The 17,767-nt window shown below is 44.2% G+C and overlaps 3 protein-coding genes across 3 annotated transcripts; 2 read left to right on the top strand and 1 right to left on the bottom strand.

Moving 5' to 3' along the window:
- The first annotated feature begins 628 nt into the window (after positions 1–628).
- Positions 629–5,542, top strand: npy7r (neuropeptide Y receptor Y7). The gene is made up of 2 exons (XM_076013122.1): positions 629–831; positions 3,333–5,542. The coding sequence occupies exon 2, from the start codon at positions 3,367–3,369 to the stop codon at positions 4,480–4,482; it is 1,116 nt and encodes a 371-aa protein (XP_075869237.1). The 5' UTR covers positions 629–831; positions 3,333–3,366; the 3' UTR covers positions 4,483–5,542.
- Positions 5,543–6,261: 719 nt separating this feature from the next.
- On the top strand, positions 6,262–10,426 carry prelid1a (PRELI domain containing 1a). The gene is made up of 6 exons (XM_076013126.1): positions 6,262–6,419; positions 6,892–7,012; positions 7,650–7,875; positions 7,962–8,075; positions 8,395–8,473; positions 9,547–10,426. The coding sequence occupies exons 2-6, from the start codon at positions 6,921–6,923 to the stop codon at positions 9,666–9,668; spliced, it is 633 nt and encodes a 210-aa protein (XP_075869241.1). The 5' UTR covers positions 6,262–6,419; positions 6,892–6,920; the 3' UTR covers positions 9,669–10,426.
- Positions 10,427–12,386: 1,960 nt separating this feature from the next.
- Positions 12,387–16,675, bottom strand: mxd3 (MAX dimerization protein 3). Its single transcript, XM_076013127.1, has 6 exons — positions 16,490–16,675; positions 15,402–15,501; positions 15,252–15,281; positions 14,998–15,112; positions 14,738–14,903; positions 12,387–12,841 (listed from the first exon to the last, which is right to left on the bottom strand). The coding sequence occupies exons 1-6, from the start codon at positions 16,557–16,559 to the stop codon at positions 12,726–12,728; spliced, it is 597 nt and encodes a 198-aa protein (XP_075869242.1). The 5' UTR covers positions 16,560–16,675; the 3' UTR covers positions 12,387–12,725.
- Positions 16,676–17,767: the final 1,092 nt, after the last annotated feature.

The raw sequence follows: 17,767 nt of genomic DNA, 5'->3' as shown, positions 1-17,767 counted from the left end.
CATGAATTTTAATTAGCAGCCCAGGCTTTTTTTAATTTTTATTTTTTTGAACGTCCAAACGGTCTGTCACCCAAAGAGCCCCTTGCGGTTCCCGCAGCTTAACAACCCTCTCACCAAGGGCTTAATCTATTTTGGGAAGAAATGGGATCTCACATAGAGGCGCTCTGGGGAGATTTGTCTCCTCATTGTCTTGCCTGGAAATCAATTATATCTGACAGCTGCTCCAAATAATATCGTCTCATGGCACAACAATATAAAATCTCTGTGACGGGCTGTAATTTGATCAATGTTGTCACCAGAGTTGCGTGCCAATCAAAGAGCCAACAGGTAATTAAAAACAAACAAACAAAAAAAGTTGTTTAGCAATGTTCTACACCGCTCCACAACAGGGGATGAGTGGGGAGAATCATTAATGAATCATCAGAATCAGTGAATCATCAATGCAGATCAAACAAAAACATCTGCGCCCTGACCCAAACGACAACCTGGGTTCTGTTCGCTCGAGTGGCAGTGCCGCGAGAGAGAAACGATAAAGACGCCACGCTGGAAGATGCCGTCTGCAGAGCGCAGCCAGTGGCTGCTGCGCACATCTCCAGTGGGAGGGAGCGAGGGAGCGAGGGAGGGAGGTCGCTATAGCTGCTGCTGCTGGAGCTGCTGCTGCTGGCACTGATGAGGACGCTCGTTTAGGATCCGGTGGAGCTGATCCCGGGGACGCACGCTCCAGCTGTAAGATGCGCACTACACGCGCCGCAGCCTGGGAGGAGCTTCGGGATCCCCCACTACTGTCGGCTCAAGTCAATTCGCCTGCACAACAAGATTCAGGAAGAAAAGGTGGGTGAATGACTGTTTGGTTCATTCATACATTTATTTTTATTTTAATTATTTTTCAAAGACTCCAAAGGATCCCTGCAGTCTTTGATTTCCTGATGTTATCTGGAAGCGATGGCTCTTGATTTCCTTTCTTTTTTCCCCCCCTGTGACTGCGCAACTTGGTGCTGGGACTGTGACATGTGCGTAATTTGGATGCGAGGGGGTCGTTTTTAATAACACGGAAGAAGAAGTAAAGGAAGGGATCTGAACGAACAAGTGTCTAAATAACGCAGCGTGTTGTGCCTGAACGGGGTTGTGGATGAGCCGTGGAGTTTGTTTGTGTGCAGGGCGGATGCGCAACCATCACCAAGTTGAAGAAACCATCTCGGAGTTACGCACAATGAGGGTGCTATTGAGTGGGGGTGCATTTTGTGCACCTTCATTCTGATTCAATAGCTTTGAGAAGAAGTTGTAGCTTCCCCTCCATCCGTCTCGGCTCCGGCAGGTGTATGTTTACAGTTTCCAGCTCGCCTCAAGTCACTGGCTGCCATCTCCGATGAGAAAGAGGCTGCTTTGACAAATTTACTGACGCCTCGTAAAGTGCGCACGTCGCCCGGAGTCCACTTGATGGATCTCCAACATGTGGTGACAGCTTCCCACAGGCGGGCTGCACTCCCGGCCGGCCAGATCTGGAGCAGCCAGCCAGCCAGCCAGCCGGCGAAGTCAGCCAGCCGCCTTCGGTCACAGAACTGTTATGCGTGTTATTATGTGATCTATCTTCTTTACTCACTTCTCTTGTGCACCCCTGATCCTTTTATGTTTTATTTCTGGGGGCGTCGTGGAGGGTAGGAGGAATTCACCCACTTGTTGTCCAGACCTCTGTTAGTCTGTTGCAGAGACAACATTATGTCTGATGATTCATATAGAATCACCCCGAGAAAAGAGCGTGTTAAATAAGCGTCAAAACGGTGGAGCAAAAAATAGAATTTGTATTGTTCCCACCACGGTAAATGGAGGCACCTGTGCACAACATGAGAAGAAGGCAAAGACCTGTGTGAACCTTAAAGTGTGGGCAATGGCTGAAAAAGAAAATTGGGCCGAATGCTCCCCAGAGAGTCCAGAGTGTCTGTCGCCAAAGTGATGCCCTCTCACTAACCAATGTCCTCTTTGCCTCAGTAATTCCATAAAGAGATCTGAGGAAGTGGCAGCGCTCAAGCATGAATGCACACTCTGGTCTTGTTTTTAAATCTCAGGGATTGTGAAAAAGAAATCTCATATACAAATGTTTTTCACAGTCTTTGGACTGTTTTCAGTTAATTTAATCAGCACTTTTCTTGAGCTGCAGACGGGACATAAAAAGCCTGTATTGTTGTTAGCTGATCCCTCTGTAGTCAACAGAAGATTTAGGGTAAAATGATTAAGAATAACTATCAATTTATAAGTATCCTAACAGTAGTATTTACGTAAAAACAATGCGTGTCCCAGGCAGAATTTAAGCATAATACGCAACATTGACTTAATGAGATGCACACTGCAAACAAGCCGTCTGCCTCCTTCACCGTAGCTTTGGATCAGCCGTCTTCCTTTTTTTTTCAGCCTTTAAAGCATCCAGCTCCTTTGGAAACCAATCTAGGCTTTGCCCAGGTTGCCTGTAACAAGGCTGCCGGCAAGGACATTTTCAGTGTAAATGTTTGTCAGCGGTAATAAGGTCTGTTTCAGGAGGGAACATTCTGGAACAAGAGGGCTGATTTTACACTTGTAGCAAATTCCATTTTTCATTTTTTTTTCTCCCCCCAAGAACATCCACTTTCCCAAACCAATCAGCGGTAATTATTCTTTTAATCAGGCAGCATTCATTACAGCATTATCTCATGCTTCAGACTGCGATCTTATATTTCCCTCATTTAAGAAAAATTAAATTTCCTCTATATCAGTATGGTATTTTAAAATCCCAACCACTCTTTGGATTATGCTTCGGAGACGATAATGAAATAATTAATTATTATTTAAAAATTAAATGCCAAGCGGTGTGTTTCATCAAAAGTTGAATTGAGTCTGAGCTTTTGCAATTCATTCCGTGCTTGAAAAGGGGGAAAGGTCAATGTCACCTGCATGTGTTTTCTACTCCCTACTTTACTGCGAAGAGCCAGAGTGACTCGCCGGATCATCCGCTGCTCATACACAGTCCCACTGCGGGGGTACTGCTACCTATTTATCAATTTCTGGGAGCTCTTCCTTTAACCTGGTGAGGCGTTCATGTGGGGAAGGTGGCCGTCTCTGCCTGTGGAGCCGGCGAGGGATGGATGGCGCTCTTATCTCGGTATTAGAAAGTACTTTGGTTGTTGGGGGAACCTGCAGAGGATGGGCCACAGTGGAGCTGGCACTGGCGAGAAACCAAGGCTGCGGGTAGTAAAGAGCCATACTTGAAAAGCCTCAGAACTGTTGTATTGACTTATGTGTCTCCCCCTCTTCTCTGCCACCTGTTTGGCCCATCAGTCAAATCATTTTCCTTCTCTCTCCAGGTGTCTGTAAAGTCTCACTCTCGATCGAGGTAAAATGAGCCCCCCCGACAGCACCAACGGCTCGAGCGAAGCCGAGGCCCCCGACGCCGACTCCTTGATCCTGCCCAACGACAGCATGGGTCTGTACCCGCCCGGTTTCCACACTGACATCACCAAGCACCTGGGGGTCCAGATCACGCTGATCACCGCCTACTCCCTCATCATCCTGCTGGGCCTGCTGGGGAACGCGCTGGTCATCTACATGATCATCCGCTACAGGACCATGCGGACCGTGACCAACTTCTTCATCGCCAACCTGGCTCTGGCGGACCTCCTGGTGGACACCCTCTGCCTGCCCTTCACTCTGGTCTACACGCTGCTGGACGAGTGGAAGTTCGGGGCCGTGCTGTGCCACATGGTGCCCTTCGCCCAGGCCCTCAGCGTGCACGTGTCCATCCTGACCCTGACGGTCATCGCCCTGGAGCGTTACCGCTGCATCGTCTTTCACCTGGGCAGGCGCCTCACCTGGCACTCCAGCTTCCTCATCATGGCCGTCACCTGGACCATGTCCGCCGTCCTGGCCGCGCCACTGGCCATCTTTCGAGAGTACCGCCACGAGGAGATCCCGTCCATCAACCTGCACATCGCCGTGTGCTCGGAGAACTGGCCCAACGGCACCAGCAGGGACGGCGTCATCTACAGCCTCACCATGCTGCTCCTGCAGTACATTATCCCGTTAGCCATCATCAGTTATGCTTACATCTGCATCTGGGTCAAGCTGAAGAACCACGTCAGCCCGTCCAGCCGCAACGATGGCATCAACCGCCGCAAGAAGACCACCAAGATGCTGGCACTGGTGGTGGTGGTGTTCGCCATCTGCTGGCTGCCGTTCCACGTCATCCAGCTGGCCAGCGACCTTGACCTCGCGCTCAGGCTGAAGGAGTACAAACTGATCTACACGGTGTTCCACATCGTGGCCATGTGCTCGACTTTCACCAACCCGCTGCTGTACGGCTGGATGAATAAAAACTACAGGAACGGTTTCCTCATGGTGCTGCGTTGCGAAGACAAGCCGGACTCATTCCACCCGGAGGGCTCGTTCAGGACGCGCTCCCTGCGAGGGTTGACGCTGAACGGCCGCTACAGCGGACACCCCCCGACCGCCGTTTGAGTTTGAGGCCGGTGAATCCGACTGATTAAAGACGAACGCAACTTGGGCTTGTCACACATGTGGTTCAAGAGCAGTCAAGAGCTTCAGCCTGTCGATGCCACTCAAGAGGGCTCAAGACTGTGCATGCTAATTGCTTTATTCAAGGCTCTGTCTCCTACGTGATTGGTTCCAATGGGGGAGGAAAAAAAAACGAAATAAAAAATATTTGTCGTTCCTATTTAAGTATCTATTCTGGATGTTTTCTTGGGTGTCAATTATCTGTAAAGTGTAAAGTACGTAAATGCAGAACTGTTATTGTCCAGTGTCAAATGAATTCTGCACAGCATTCTCTCCATCAATGGCCTATGTTGTCTAATGCGCAGTGTAGGAATTGGCATGACATGGCAGGACTGTTCATTTCACTGGCTCTTCAAAAGCATTTGCGTGATTTCACATTTTCACTCCAACCGCTAATCTAATTTCCAGCAGTCTTACCGGATAACATTTGCTCCACTTACCAAGAATACAATGGATGCTGTTGCTAATTTTCTGTCCAACCGGGGAGTTAATTGTATTCACCTGGAAAAGGTTCTGTGCTGCCAGCCTCCATGCTTTTGATGAATGGGGGGAAAAAATGTGCGAAGCTCCAAGAAGAAGTCCTTGGTACCCATGTTCAGGGAACGAAGGAATGTGTGCAGCTGCTAAGAGGGTGCCAAAGGATTCTTGAGAAGAAGTCACATTCCCAAATGACAAAATACATGCGGCTGCTAAAATATCCGTTGTGCTTTTCTCACTGTGAATACAGGTACAAGGCTCAACTAGAAGCCACGCATAGCAGACTTCTGTAAGGTGATTTATCCATTAGGTGGAATTTGGTCTTCTGCCATTATTTCAAATGATGATGATGATGATGAAGGATACAATTAAGATGTGAATATCGTTAATGTTTGCCAGATGGTCTCAAAACCAAAATGACAGCATTATAAAAATTAAAGAATGTGTGCAATACTGTATATTGCTAAACTATCCAAACCCTTTGGGGAAAGACCGCCTCTGAACTGGTGCATGTGTCTTTTGTTTTTTAATAAAATCAAAATGTTAACTACTATTTTTGCTGCTAAACACATCTCTGTGTTTGTGGAAAGACTACAGAGTGAAATAAAACAGCTACCTAAAGTTCTTACATATAAACCTGATTCTTCTCTTTTAAATTGAGAATAAACACAGCAGGTTGTCCAATAAAGCATTTAATGAACAAGTGTACATTGCGGTGGTGTGATTTATTATTAATAATTATGTGTTTCTTGTTTTGACTCACAATACTTGCTGTATGCCTCACTGCTTTGTTTCCTCTTCATTATTGAAAGAGAGACCCTTATATACATTACACACTGATATACCTTATACATTTTTTGTACCTGTTCTTTCAAGGTCAAAGGCCTGCGGGGGTTTTTTCTTAAGATAAATCAAAGTTCATAAATTCTTTGAATACATCATAATCTGGCTTTAAAAATATTGCTTAAATTAATTTGCTTTAAAGGTGAGATCCAGGAGGCAACGCCTCTACCTCCTGGATCTCTTGGGGGGGTAACTACAAGAACCACTTAACGAAGAGAAACATGTAAACCTGTGCCCTTACGTTGTCGCTTCCTTCTCTATTCGTTAAAAACTTGATATGAAATCAATAAATGTTGGGATTCAAAAACCAACGTTAACGATATACATTCAGTCCCCCCACTCCCATCAAGTGCTACAAGGCTGCGCTCAGTCACATGCTGCCCTCTAGCGTTGTCAGAGAGTATCATACGCGCCGACCAACCGGATGTGACTCAAACGTTTGACCTTCTCTTCGTCACTTTCCCAGTCAGCCGCACGTTTGACATGAGCTGTCGGTGGAGCTCAGCGCGACAGGAGTATAAGATGTATATACTTCTCCTTTGAATGTTCACGTCATACAGGTAAATGGTTTTGACTGTGATACGCGATGGAAAAGGAATGGACTTTCTATCGCAAGCATAGCCGCCCCATTCATTCATAGTTGAGGTTCGCATCGTGCCAATGCTAATGCTAATGCTAAAAGAGGAAGCGGAGGAGTGCGGACGTGACAGTTGATCGCAACGTCTTATTTGATGATATTCGTTTTCAGAATAGCTGTTCCGGGTCTTAAAAACATTATTAGGTAGAGGCGAAGATAGAGACAGTGTCTCTGCGTGGTTATTTCGTGAATTGACCCACTGACAGACATTCGTTCGGAAAAGTGTGCCTTGTACTACTGACGGTTGTGTCGCATGAAATGAAGATAAGATCATGTAAATGGTGATTATCATTTTTGTCACTCCGGTGTTTTTACATACTGGCCTTACTTGAGCCGTGCTAACGCGTATGATCAGAAAACTAGTTTAACTTATTTGCATGTATGCCTGTCTACAGGGTATTGTCTTGTGTAAACACACGGAACAATGGTGAAATATTTTTGCTGCATGGGCTTGCTGAAAAGCTCATGGGACCAAGTTTGCATCGCTTTCTGGCAACGTTATCCCAACCCGTTCAGGTGAGTAGTATTGGCTCTGGCCACCTTGACCCTTCCTCTCGTGAACTTATCTGTTCCAACAGTGTTACATAATATATGGGATCACCTCCCCGTACACTAATCCCAGCACGCCTCTGCACAGAGTCACTGCATCCAGACAGTAAACTGTAACCAAACTAGAATTTGGATCCTTTTATCAATGATGTCACCAAACACACACATCTGATTAAAGGATTGTTTTGTAGTGTATTCCTGAATACACTACAAAACAGTAGTATCCATTGCAGTGAAACACACTATAAAGACGCTAATGACACTAAACTGCTATACAGAGCAATTCTCTGCATTTTAGTGAATTAAATTCTTTGCGTCCACAACTTCATTTGGACTTAGTGTGGAGCAACCTGTGAGTTATCACAAACAGAAAATACGTGCTGAAAATCAACAACGTTTTCCTGTTTTGCAGTAATAGCGGAATCTGCTATTTTTTTCCCCTTCGTACTATAAAGTTTACAAAGAGAATATGCTTTTACTCTGAAAAGTAACATTCATGAATCGGCAGAGATAGGAGAAACATTCAGTGTCATAGTTTAAATCTAAATATGTTCTGCAATAAAACACTGTACTTATTCTTTGATCTTCCCCTCTGTGCCCACAGTAACCATGTGTTGACGGAGGACATTGTTTTCCGAGAAGTTACCCCAACAAACTGCCTCATTTCCAGACGCCTGTTGACCAAAACGAGTCGAGCGCCTCGCTGGATGGAGCGCTACCTCCCAAAGCACATGGCCAGCTCAGCATACATCATTGAGGACTCCATTGTAGACCCTCAGAAAAGGACCATGACCACATTCACATGGAACATCAGCCACGCTCGCCTCATGGTACCACAGCGATAGGCGCGTTGCAACGCATAGACCCTAAAGCATGACTTCACAATGCCTGTGTTTGTTTTGCCTCTGTCCCGCAGTCGGTAGAGGAGCGGTGCAAGTACGGAATTAATCCTGAGAATGGTAGCTGGACCGATATAAAAAGAGAAGCTTGGATCTCTTCCAATGTCTACGGGCTCACTCGGGGTATTCAGGTCAGTAGAGTAAAGTGGAAAACACTTATTAGTCTGGAGAGAGTGGACCACCTTTTTTTTCTCCTCCAAAGGCAGGGCTTGATGATCTGTCATCCACTAACTGGTAACATAATACGACGTGAAAATACAGCAGCTGGTTCAAGTTCAGGTCGTCTGCAAAGACTGCCAAGACTTCAGCTGTCAAATGATTGCTGGCACACTGGTTGTCTGGTGTGGACGAGCTAGTGGTGGCTTTCTTTCTTTTTTTTTGGGGGGCGAATGTCAGTGGACATCACAGTTGATTTACATATTTGTTGCCCCTGTCACTTTGTCTTCTCAGGAATTTGGTCTCGCAAGGTTCAAAAACAGTATTACAAAGACCATGAAGGGCTTCGAATTTGTTCTGGCCAAAATGCAAGGTAGGTTTTTTTTTAAGCAACACTCGAGTTAACAGCACAGGGTGAAAGATTTAGTAGTATGTCAAAGTTAGCAGGTTAAACCCTAATTTTGAGTGTCCAGCTTGATCTCACACCGTTGCTGTGTCTCAATTCAGGGTCTGCATCCTTGAAGTACGCATTTTGAAAGGAAGTTGCGTCATCGCACTGCGCGAAGGCTGTTCCCAATTCCCAAGGGTGCTTAGGACGCTCAAAATGCGTACTCGGAAATACGCACTCGTTTTAGCCGATTCCAAGGATGCACCGCTACTATCCTTCGCGTACTTATGTATCCCATGATGCTTTGCGTGCTGCTGCAAAGCATCGTGAGATCCTGGGAAGTCAGCTGAAATTAGCGGCATGTACTGGTTAAGACACAACATATAAATTTAAATATTGAAGTTTCACATAAAGTATCCAGTTTTTAACGTGGGATTTTACTTATTTGATCATCCAACGGCATCGTTAGATGGCAAACCAATGGTTAGCTTGATACTATAAAAACATCACCAGCCAGAGGGAACGGCGGTGACGAAACGAGGAAATACGCCGAAGGCTAGACCGTCCCGAGTGGTTACGAGGAGGCGGGGTTTGGTCCGTCCTTCTAGGCTGGGTACTCGAAGAACGCTTCCTTCAGACGGAGGACACTCGGTGTGAAGGGTGCAGACCCTGAATTGAGACACAGCACTTTTCTCTACGCAAGCTGTGAGATCAGGGTAAAATCTACAAGCCCTGAGCAGGTCTGTTCTTGCCTGCTGTGGGTGGCTCCCTATGAGTGGACATGCTCTGTATGTTTTTATTACCTCATTTAAGTACAAGGCTTTTATCTTTTCTCGACTTTATCCAAATAAAAATAAAAATGTATATTCTATTATGTAATGATACTATATAATACTCTATTGATGTTTGTGCTTCCTTTATATGCAAAAAAAAAGCAGTTGACATATATACAAGATATTGAGTTTGCAAGTGTTAAGGACACATATTTTTGTTTCTTGTTGTTGATTTTTTTGCACTTCACGTCTCTTCAACCGCAACTGCAACTGTTTCCCCCTCAGGTGAAACTCGGTCAAGGACATTAGCCGAAACGGCCACGGAGCGAGCGAGAGAGACGGCGCTGGCAGCTAAAGAGAAGGCCAAAGACCTGGCTTCACACGCGCAGAAGAAACAATACGTGTGAAGAACAACCATAACTTCCTTTGCTGCCGTCAGTGGGACAGATTTATTGTTGCGCCCATCTCTCATCGTTTTTGCTCGGGTACAACTAGCTGATCCCAGTCTAGCCTCTATGAGGAAGACTCTCGCCGAACTGTTGGGTGGACCATGAAAGGCCTGAGCTGGCTTCAAAAAGCCTGTTTCAGCCTCACTGTTTGCATTACACTGAATCACTTGCAAGACAGACTGTCTCAGTAATTGCAGCAGGTAGAGACTGTAGGAAAAGCTTCATATGGCTGTCAGTGTCAACTTGCCAACCCTGCTACTGCTCCTCAGACCTGTGCTCGCCCTCTGTGCCCATTGTTTTCTGCTCCTTTCAGTATGTCTAATTATTTCAACTAAGTTATGATCCAAATACTGCATAGCGTTTAATACAAATCCACATATGATTTACCTCAGATGTATGTATGTTCTTTTGCTATTGTGTTTTTTTAATTATTAATTTCACCTAATCACACCTTAATCATCCTGCAGAGAATGACTGAAAGTGGAATTAAGTAATGGAAGGAGGGACTGTTGTTGCCAATCAGAAAAAAAGCACCTGGACCCTTTGATATTGTAACATGGTTGCAGTACCTTATGTTTTTGTCTACAATATAAAACCCTTGTAAGTTTAGAAATGACATCTCGTATTGTACAATCAGCGTAGGTCTGACGATGCAACTAAAGCAACAATGTGCTCTTTATCAAATAACATCTCGTCAATAAATAGTTTCTTTGTAACCCTGGTGCTTGTGATGTTTTTGTATCAGAATGTGCTGGACGACACTTATGTAAGCACTTATAATATTTTGAAAATAATAGCAGGAACATCCATCCATCCATCCAGCCGCTTTATCTGGAGTCGGGTTGCGGGGGCAGCAGCCTCAGAAGAGATGTCCAGACTTCCATGGCCGTAGTCACCTCCTCCAGCTCATATGGCAGGCCCTCAAGGCGTTCCCAGGCCAGCAGAGAGACGTAGTCCCTCCAGTATCAGTCAGTCTCACTCGTTTGTTTTAGCAATCTTGTTCTTTTGGTCATTACCCAAAGCTCGTGACCATAGGTCAGGGTAGGAACATAGATTGAGAGCTTCGTCTTTCGGCTTAGCTCCTTCTTCACCACGACAGATCGGTACAGTGACCGCGTCGCTGCAGACGCCTCCATCTTTTCCCTCACTTGTGAACGAGACCCTGAGATACTTGAACTCCTCCACCTGAGGCAGGGTCTCTCCACCGATCCGGAAAGGGCAAACCATCTTTTCCGGTCGAGAACCACAGCCCTCGGACCCCCTCAGAGTTGGAGGTGCTGATTCTCATCCTCAGATTCTCAGAACCGGTGACAGAGGGCAGCCCTGCCGGAGTCCAACACGCACTGGGAACAAGGCTGACTTACTGCCGGCAATGTGAACCAGAGTCCTGCTTCGAACCAGACTCCGGCTCCGAGTAGCAGGAACAATAGTGCAATAGTATTGAATGTTTTCATTCCTAGATTCCTCAAATGAATCCCTCACAAAAACATGTAAATATAGAAAATATTTATTCATTAAAAAAAAAAGAAAAAAAAAGAGCTTACACCAGTATAAAAATGCTACATAATATTACTGGGCGGAAAGACAGATGAATGCATACGTAAAAAATAAAAGATAAGGCATCTTGCATATACAAAAGTGAAGGAGGGGAAAAAAGCACCTTCAGTCATTAAATACATAGCAATGAATATAATACACTCTTGTAAATGCAGCATAAATCCCCAAATTATTAGACACGACCTGCCCGAATGGTGACATGCATCATTATCATTCAAAATGACAAATGCAGAAGCACACAAGTGCACAGTGATAAAGAATACTTAGCAGAAATATGCTGCATGGAGATGGCAGTGAAGTGTAACTGTCTTTTGCATCAGCCCATGATCAAGTGCAGACTGAGTATTTGTCAGTTACCGAGTTTCTATGTGTGAATGCTGAGACGCGGTCAGTTAGCTCTGATTTACCCATGATCTTTCTCAAACCAAACAAGTGCAATGTGAGGTTTTGTGCAACAGATGAGTTGGGGGGAAAAAAGAAGAAGAAATCGGTACATACGACTGAGTTCGTGTAGCAATGACAGGAACAGGAAAAAAAAGAAAGAAAAAAAAAGAGCAGATTCGTGTTTAAGTGCGTGCTGGTCAAAGCAGTTTAGACTGAGCTGCTACTGGATTCCACCACCATCACCCATGCTTTTGGTTAGCTGTCGCTTCCTGCCATTCGATGTGAAAGTACTTGCGCCTTTTCACTTCGACTCGCACGAGGCTGTTCCATCGATACATTTCGAAAGTCTTCACATCTCTGCCGCGGAGCAACGATGCCGAGTCGACAGACGGAGAGAGCGCCCCTCCCTGACAAGCATAGTAGTGATTTTTTTTCTTCCCCAAAGTAACCCGTCACTGTAATTACTTATTTGTTTCATTTGACATTCTTGCGTTTGTGAGTCGGCAGTGCAATTGCCTTCGACACCCACTAGAGGGCTGATTCACAGCAGCTGCTACAGTTTGAAGAAAATGAAAATAAATAGAGAGTTAGTGCCTGTAAAGTGTAAAGAATGTTAGGAGGAGTTTGATTCAAGCCAGGACCCTTTAAAGATACTCTGTGATAAACAATACATTAGGCCCCGTTTTGGGATTCTAACAAGCTGTTATAGACAAATAATTGAAAAAGGGTTTGGGGGGGGGGGAAGAACTGCAACACAAGGATGATGCCAGAAAACAATTGATGTGAAGATTTGTCTGTCTCATCCCAGTGAATTTTCTTACTGCTATTCAGTGCAAATGGACAAAATTCACTGGTAAAAAATATTATTTGATTTTTTTGACATGATTTTGAAAAAAAAAAAAGAAAAGAAAAAGTATCTCCTGTAAAAAATAAAAAAAAAATAAATGTGCTCAGTTGTACAGTAAAATGACTGTCCATTCTCCCTGTTCCTCAATCTTGTTGCTGTTATTGTTTTGGAATGTTTTCTCCTCTTCCGTGCCGTCGCCCGACAGTGAACTAGTTACCGTGCGGCCGTCATAGCCAGGCTTTGTCCATGCTGGAGTAACAGTGGTCGGCCTCGTGCGTGATGCCCAGTCCATCAGAGTCCACGCACTCAAACACAATGCTCTCCACGTCAACCTCCACGTCCTCTGTTAGGGAAACAGCCAAACATGTACGTTTGAGTCAAAGTGAATGCTGTTATTATAAAGCAACCACATAAATATAACATAGGCCTAAATAGGTCAAGAAACATGATTCATAAAAAGGCAGTAATCCCAGGAATTCAATTATAATTGTCATTTTTTCAAAGCCTCTTTGACCGCTGTGTCAAAGAGATCTTGACTATTAGACCATCCTGGAACATCTCTTAAGTCAAGCATTTGTAGAGATTTTAACCACAGACTTTTTTTTGTTCTTCAGGGGCATGGGGGTTCCTTTGACTGGTTTGTACACACTGGATATATAAAAACTGAATATAACATAGTCCAAAAAAAGCCCTTGACTAGTAACAACTAGTAATAACTAAGTATTTTCCAGAGCTGCTTGTTTAATTTCAAGTTCACTGCACAATATGCGAGCTCTTTCAGGCACCTTCAGCTCTTCATTTGATTTGCATTAAACTACACCTCAAAATGATCTTTTCATTACTTTCCTTCAAACATCTAGCCATAAAAATATAGTAGTGGAAACCTCCGGAATGCTTCCAGCTTGTCTCTGAGGTCAATTAGCTTTAAAAGAAATGGGAAAAAGGAGGTTAAAATGACTGTCATTTGTTCACTGATAAGCATTGTTCCCTAATGCCTTGTTTATGACTTTATATGCTGCCCAATCAACTGCCACTGACGGGTGTGGAACTCCGCACGGTAGCGCCTCGCCCTGCTGTTCTCTTCCTTAAACTGCACTACACTTTCCCAATTGTAAATCATAATAGTAAAATATGGGCCCTCTTAAATTTGAAAGAATTATGAACTTGACAGTAAGCTCCCACTGAAATCCTGCCATCATGCAGACCGTTCTCTATTCAAATAAAAGCTTGATTTAGAAAACAATGAGGACAGTTTGAGTATGCCTTGATGAAGTTTTATGGGAGCATCATCCCGAGTCTTGCTAACTGAAGCGGTCCGAGTCTGAACAAACCCTAACTAGTACATTGTTGCGACTGGAGTCAGGAGTCACAACTTGGGATGTAACGATTACCGGTAAAATGATAAACCGCGGTAAAAAGTCAGACGGTTAGTATTACTGTTTCAAGTTTTAACGATCATTAAAACCGTGTTTGAAAACCTACAGCTCATTGCTCAGAAAAGCAGGAGCAATCCCTCAGACACAGGCGCACATTCGCAGTGTACAATCTTTGGTTGTAAACATGGCGGAAGGCAGTTCAGTGCACAAGATTTTGAAGTCCAAAGTTTGCTGAGATTTTTAAGTCCGAAGTTCCAAAGCCGTATTTTGGAAACCTGTCAACCTGTCAGCAGAAAATGCCATAAAAAAAAAAGTCCCTGCGAAGGGTGGAAACACTTCCAGTTTGATGAGCCATCTCCGTAAACATCACCCACCACTGTACAGCCAGTTTAAGCTAACCTTTATCTGAACGCATGATGTGGGGACTTAGAGGGGAATAGTGGAAATGTCTAGTTTGTCTGTTAAACTTTCCTACAGTTTGTCAATAAAGTAAACTGAAGTGTTACCTAACGTTAAAAAATAAAAAATGTTGGATAAAAATACAACATATTATTTGTGCGATTGGCAGGTCGCGCCTGCAGGTCTCTGCGCACGCAAAACCGCATCTTGTGTTTTGGTTCGGTCGCTGCTACTTATTTATTGCCAACACTGCTTCATAATTGTTCTTGTTTTTTTTTTATTTGTGTTTTCAAAATAAGACTCAGTTAAATGATTTCAGTGTGTGTATAAGTACTTCCCCCCCCCACACATTTTGAGCACATTTCAACAATACTGTGATAATAACGATAATCGTGATTATTTTGGACACAATGACCGTGATGTGAAATTTTCATACCGTTACATCTCTAGCCAGAACCACTCACCTCTGTCAGAGTCAGACCTCTCCGACGACATGACCGAGCCCTGGCTGTTATTGCGCATCCTCTCCGAGCCTCTCTGCAGCTGCTCCAGCCGGACCCTTAGCTCCCTCTGCTCCCAGCGAAGGCGGCCCTTCAGCTGCTCTGCTCGCTCGTCCTGCTCCTGCAGCTTCTGAAGAAAGAGGAAAGAGAAACCAAAACCTAAGACGCAATGTTCACGCCTTACGGTCGCAGGAGCAGCTTGATGCTGGGGAGAAGCGTCTTGCCTTTATGTGCAGCTGCGCCCGCCTCAAGAGGTTGAGGGTGGTGTTCCTCATCGAGTCGGACGACAGCGGGATTTGCTCCTTGAGCTGCTCCAGGCAGTGCCTGAGCTGAGCTCGTCTGCAAGGCAAAAAAACAAACATAACCACTTTTTTTCTTGCACATATGTTCCCACAACATTCACTCATGACTGAGAAACCTGTTGTATTTATTGTTTACCCCCCCCACCGTCCCTTAAAAATAAAACAATAATAATTACCTGTTTTTCTCCAGCTCGTTGTGAACTGACCTGAGGACACAGAAACAGACAGTCTTTAACATCCAACGCTAATGGCAGCGCTATTAAACCGAGTAGTCAGACCTCTGCAGCCACACCCGGTGACAGTTATCACCAGTTACATGGACTCACCTATTCCCACCTGCAGCCATCTTCCTGTTCTTGTGTTTGCTTCTCTTGTCAGGGTGGTCTGGACTCAGAGGCAGGACTGAGGCATAGCCGTGTTCCGCCTCTGTGCAGGGAGGGGAGGAACATTACATGTGAGGATGGAATGCACAAAAAGCTAATAATTCTGATTGTAAAGCTGTTTCTCTGGAAGCAATTCAAGTAGGTGTACTATTAAATAGTGACGACTATTATTATTCAAAAATATATTTTTTAAATGTTGCCTCTTGGGCGTGGTACCATATGATCTAGAGAGCAAATTAAAAATAGAGGCTTGCTTTGACAGATTTAGGGGAAACATTAATAAACTGCCGTTAGAAACTGCACCGCGGTTCTCTTTCTCGCGAGTCGGCGCTGTCCCATTTTATTTTGTCGCAAAAGTTTGGATATTGTTGTTTGTGCTTTTCTTTGTTGTTGCTTTCCTTGGTAAGAGTCATATTACGTCTCATTTGGGTTTCCAGTTTAAATGAAAGGTGAAAGGGATCGTAGGCAAATCGTTTGCTTATAATCAGAACACAATGCGATGTTCCTGCACTTGGGGCAGGAGAACAAAACAGGGCTGCGGTCTGCGTCACAATCAGCTGGACGTTGTTTTCTGGGGGGTTTTGGCGCCATCATACGTAACCATTCACGACTATACAATTCCCCTTCGGCGCCCAATTTGACAGAAATTTCAAATCCAGACGGCACAGTGTGCACAATGCTAGCCGGATCTTGAAACTGGAGCTTTTATCTGCCTCGCTTTCGTTGCGAGTGAAAGCGCCAGCGCGGCCGGTTCATTTTCAAACTGGACCGGATTGGCGCCATTGAGTACAATGATAGGAGCGATATGTAGGTCACTGAGTCAAAGGGAGAAAACAGACCAAAAAAAATAACCTTTCGGTGAGAACAACCGGGATTGAACGATCGCAAAACACTCAACGGGGGCGACGGCTCATTCATTTGCACGCGCGATATAAGCTTCTTTTCAGAACCCCGTTCGCAGTGCATTTTGTTGTTTTAACAATAACCAACTTCTTCCCCCTTTGAGAAGGCAGATGTCATGAAACACTCACCTCGCTCTCTTCTTTCCAAAAACTCCGCAGCCCGGAGAAGCACCTGGATGTTGCAGAAACCTCCTTCCATTGTAGTTTATTTATTTATTTATTTTGGTATAAAATAACCTGCGTAAACAAGCGGCAGCAGTGCAAACGTCAGCCCGAAGTAGACGAAGCTCTGTCTGAGGGTTGTGGACACGGCACCCTGCGCCCACACGGGGTGCCTTCACGGGCATCGGTGATTCGAGTTTCGTACTTTCGAGGGCTGAATAGAATGCCAGATGGGCATACATGTTGTCTGCTGATTGTTTATTTTTTTTATTCATTTACTTTTAAACAATATTTCAAATTGCTTATGCATTAGATTAGATTAAATAGATACAGTTAAGATGCAACTTGGTTTATGTACAGGGGTTTTAGTTACACGCCAATGTATAATAATAAAAATGTATAAAGTATAGAAACATCTTTTCTTACCTCGCAGGATGTCGAACGCATAGATTTTGTTGATTTGTAGATTATTGCATTGAGAGTGATGGTCCCCATCGGGGTATGTGGACGCAGCCTCGGTTCTATTATAGCCGAGCATACTTGGGGACAAGAAAGGCAACGTGAGACGTCATCGACAATCCATGACCAAGCCCCTTTCCTCTCCCTCTCAATTGACAATAGTTTAAATGTTGCATAATATGTACTATAATACCAATAATAATACTAAAATAAAAAATAAACAAATGGACTAAAAACTTTTTAGTTTTCTGTGGACTAGAGTTACAACGATATATATCAGTCTGATTCATTGTGTTTTTTCCCCCCTGACAAATGTTTTTTGAATAAATAAATGAATGTACTTCAGGCAAAGGCATCATTCAAGACTATTTTCGTTTAGTGAGTATGTTGTAAATCTGTTCTGTGGAGTATGCATTATATTTGTGTTTCCTCAATTATCCGCTAAATTCGTATTTAACTTGAGTTATGAGGCTCTAACGTCCATTCTTTTCCCAAAAATTAAAACAATTTAGAACTGTATCATTTTGTGCTGCTTAAAAGACTAAAGGAATAATAGCCCAGAAATTCACATCTCATATTTGGACGACACAGGGAAATTATTAGAATTTGTCATGCAAAAGCATTTTTCTCTGTAAACCCCAATTAGCAGGAAATACGTTTGTTTCTATTTTACACGCAGAAGGTGGGAGGAGAAGATTGTCCTCACTAAACATGGCGCTTACTGGCGTCAAAGCCCGTATCACGTTTCAATTGTATTGTCCTTGCAGGAGTGAAGCCGCGTTGCCA

The sequence above is a fragment of the Nelusetta ayraudi genome, unplaced genomic scaffold, assembly GCF_046127955.1.
Source record: "Nelusetta ayraudi isolate G7.1 ecotype Tasmania unplaced genomic scaffold, CSIRO-AGI_Nayr_v1 ptg000143l, whole genome shotgun sequence".
In the NCBI taxonomy this organism is placed as follows: Eukaryota; Metazoa; Chordata; class Actinopteri; order Tetraodontiformes; family Monacanthidae; genus Nelusetta; species Nelusetta ayraudi.
This window is presented reverse-complemented; position numbering and strand designations above follow the sequence as displayed.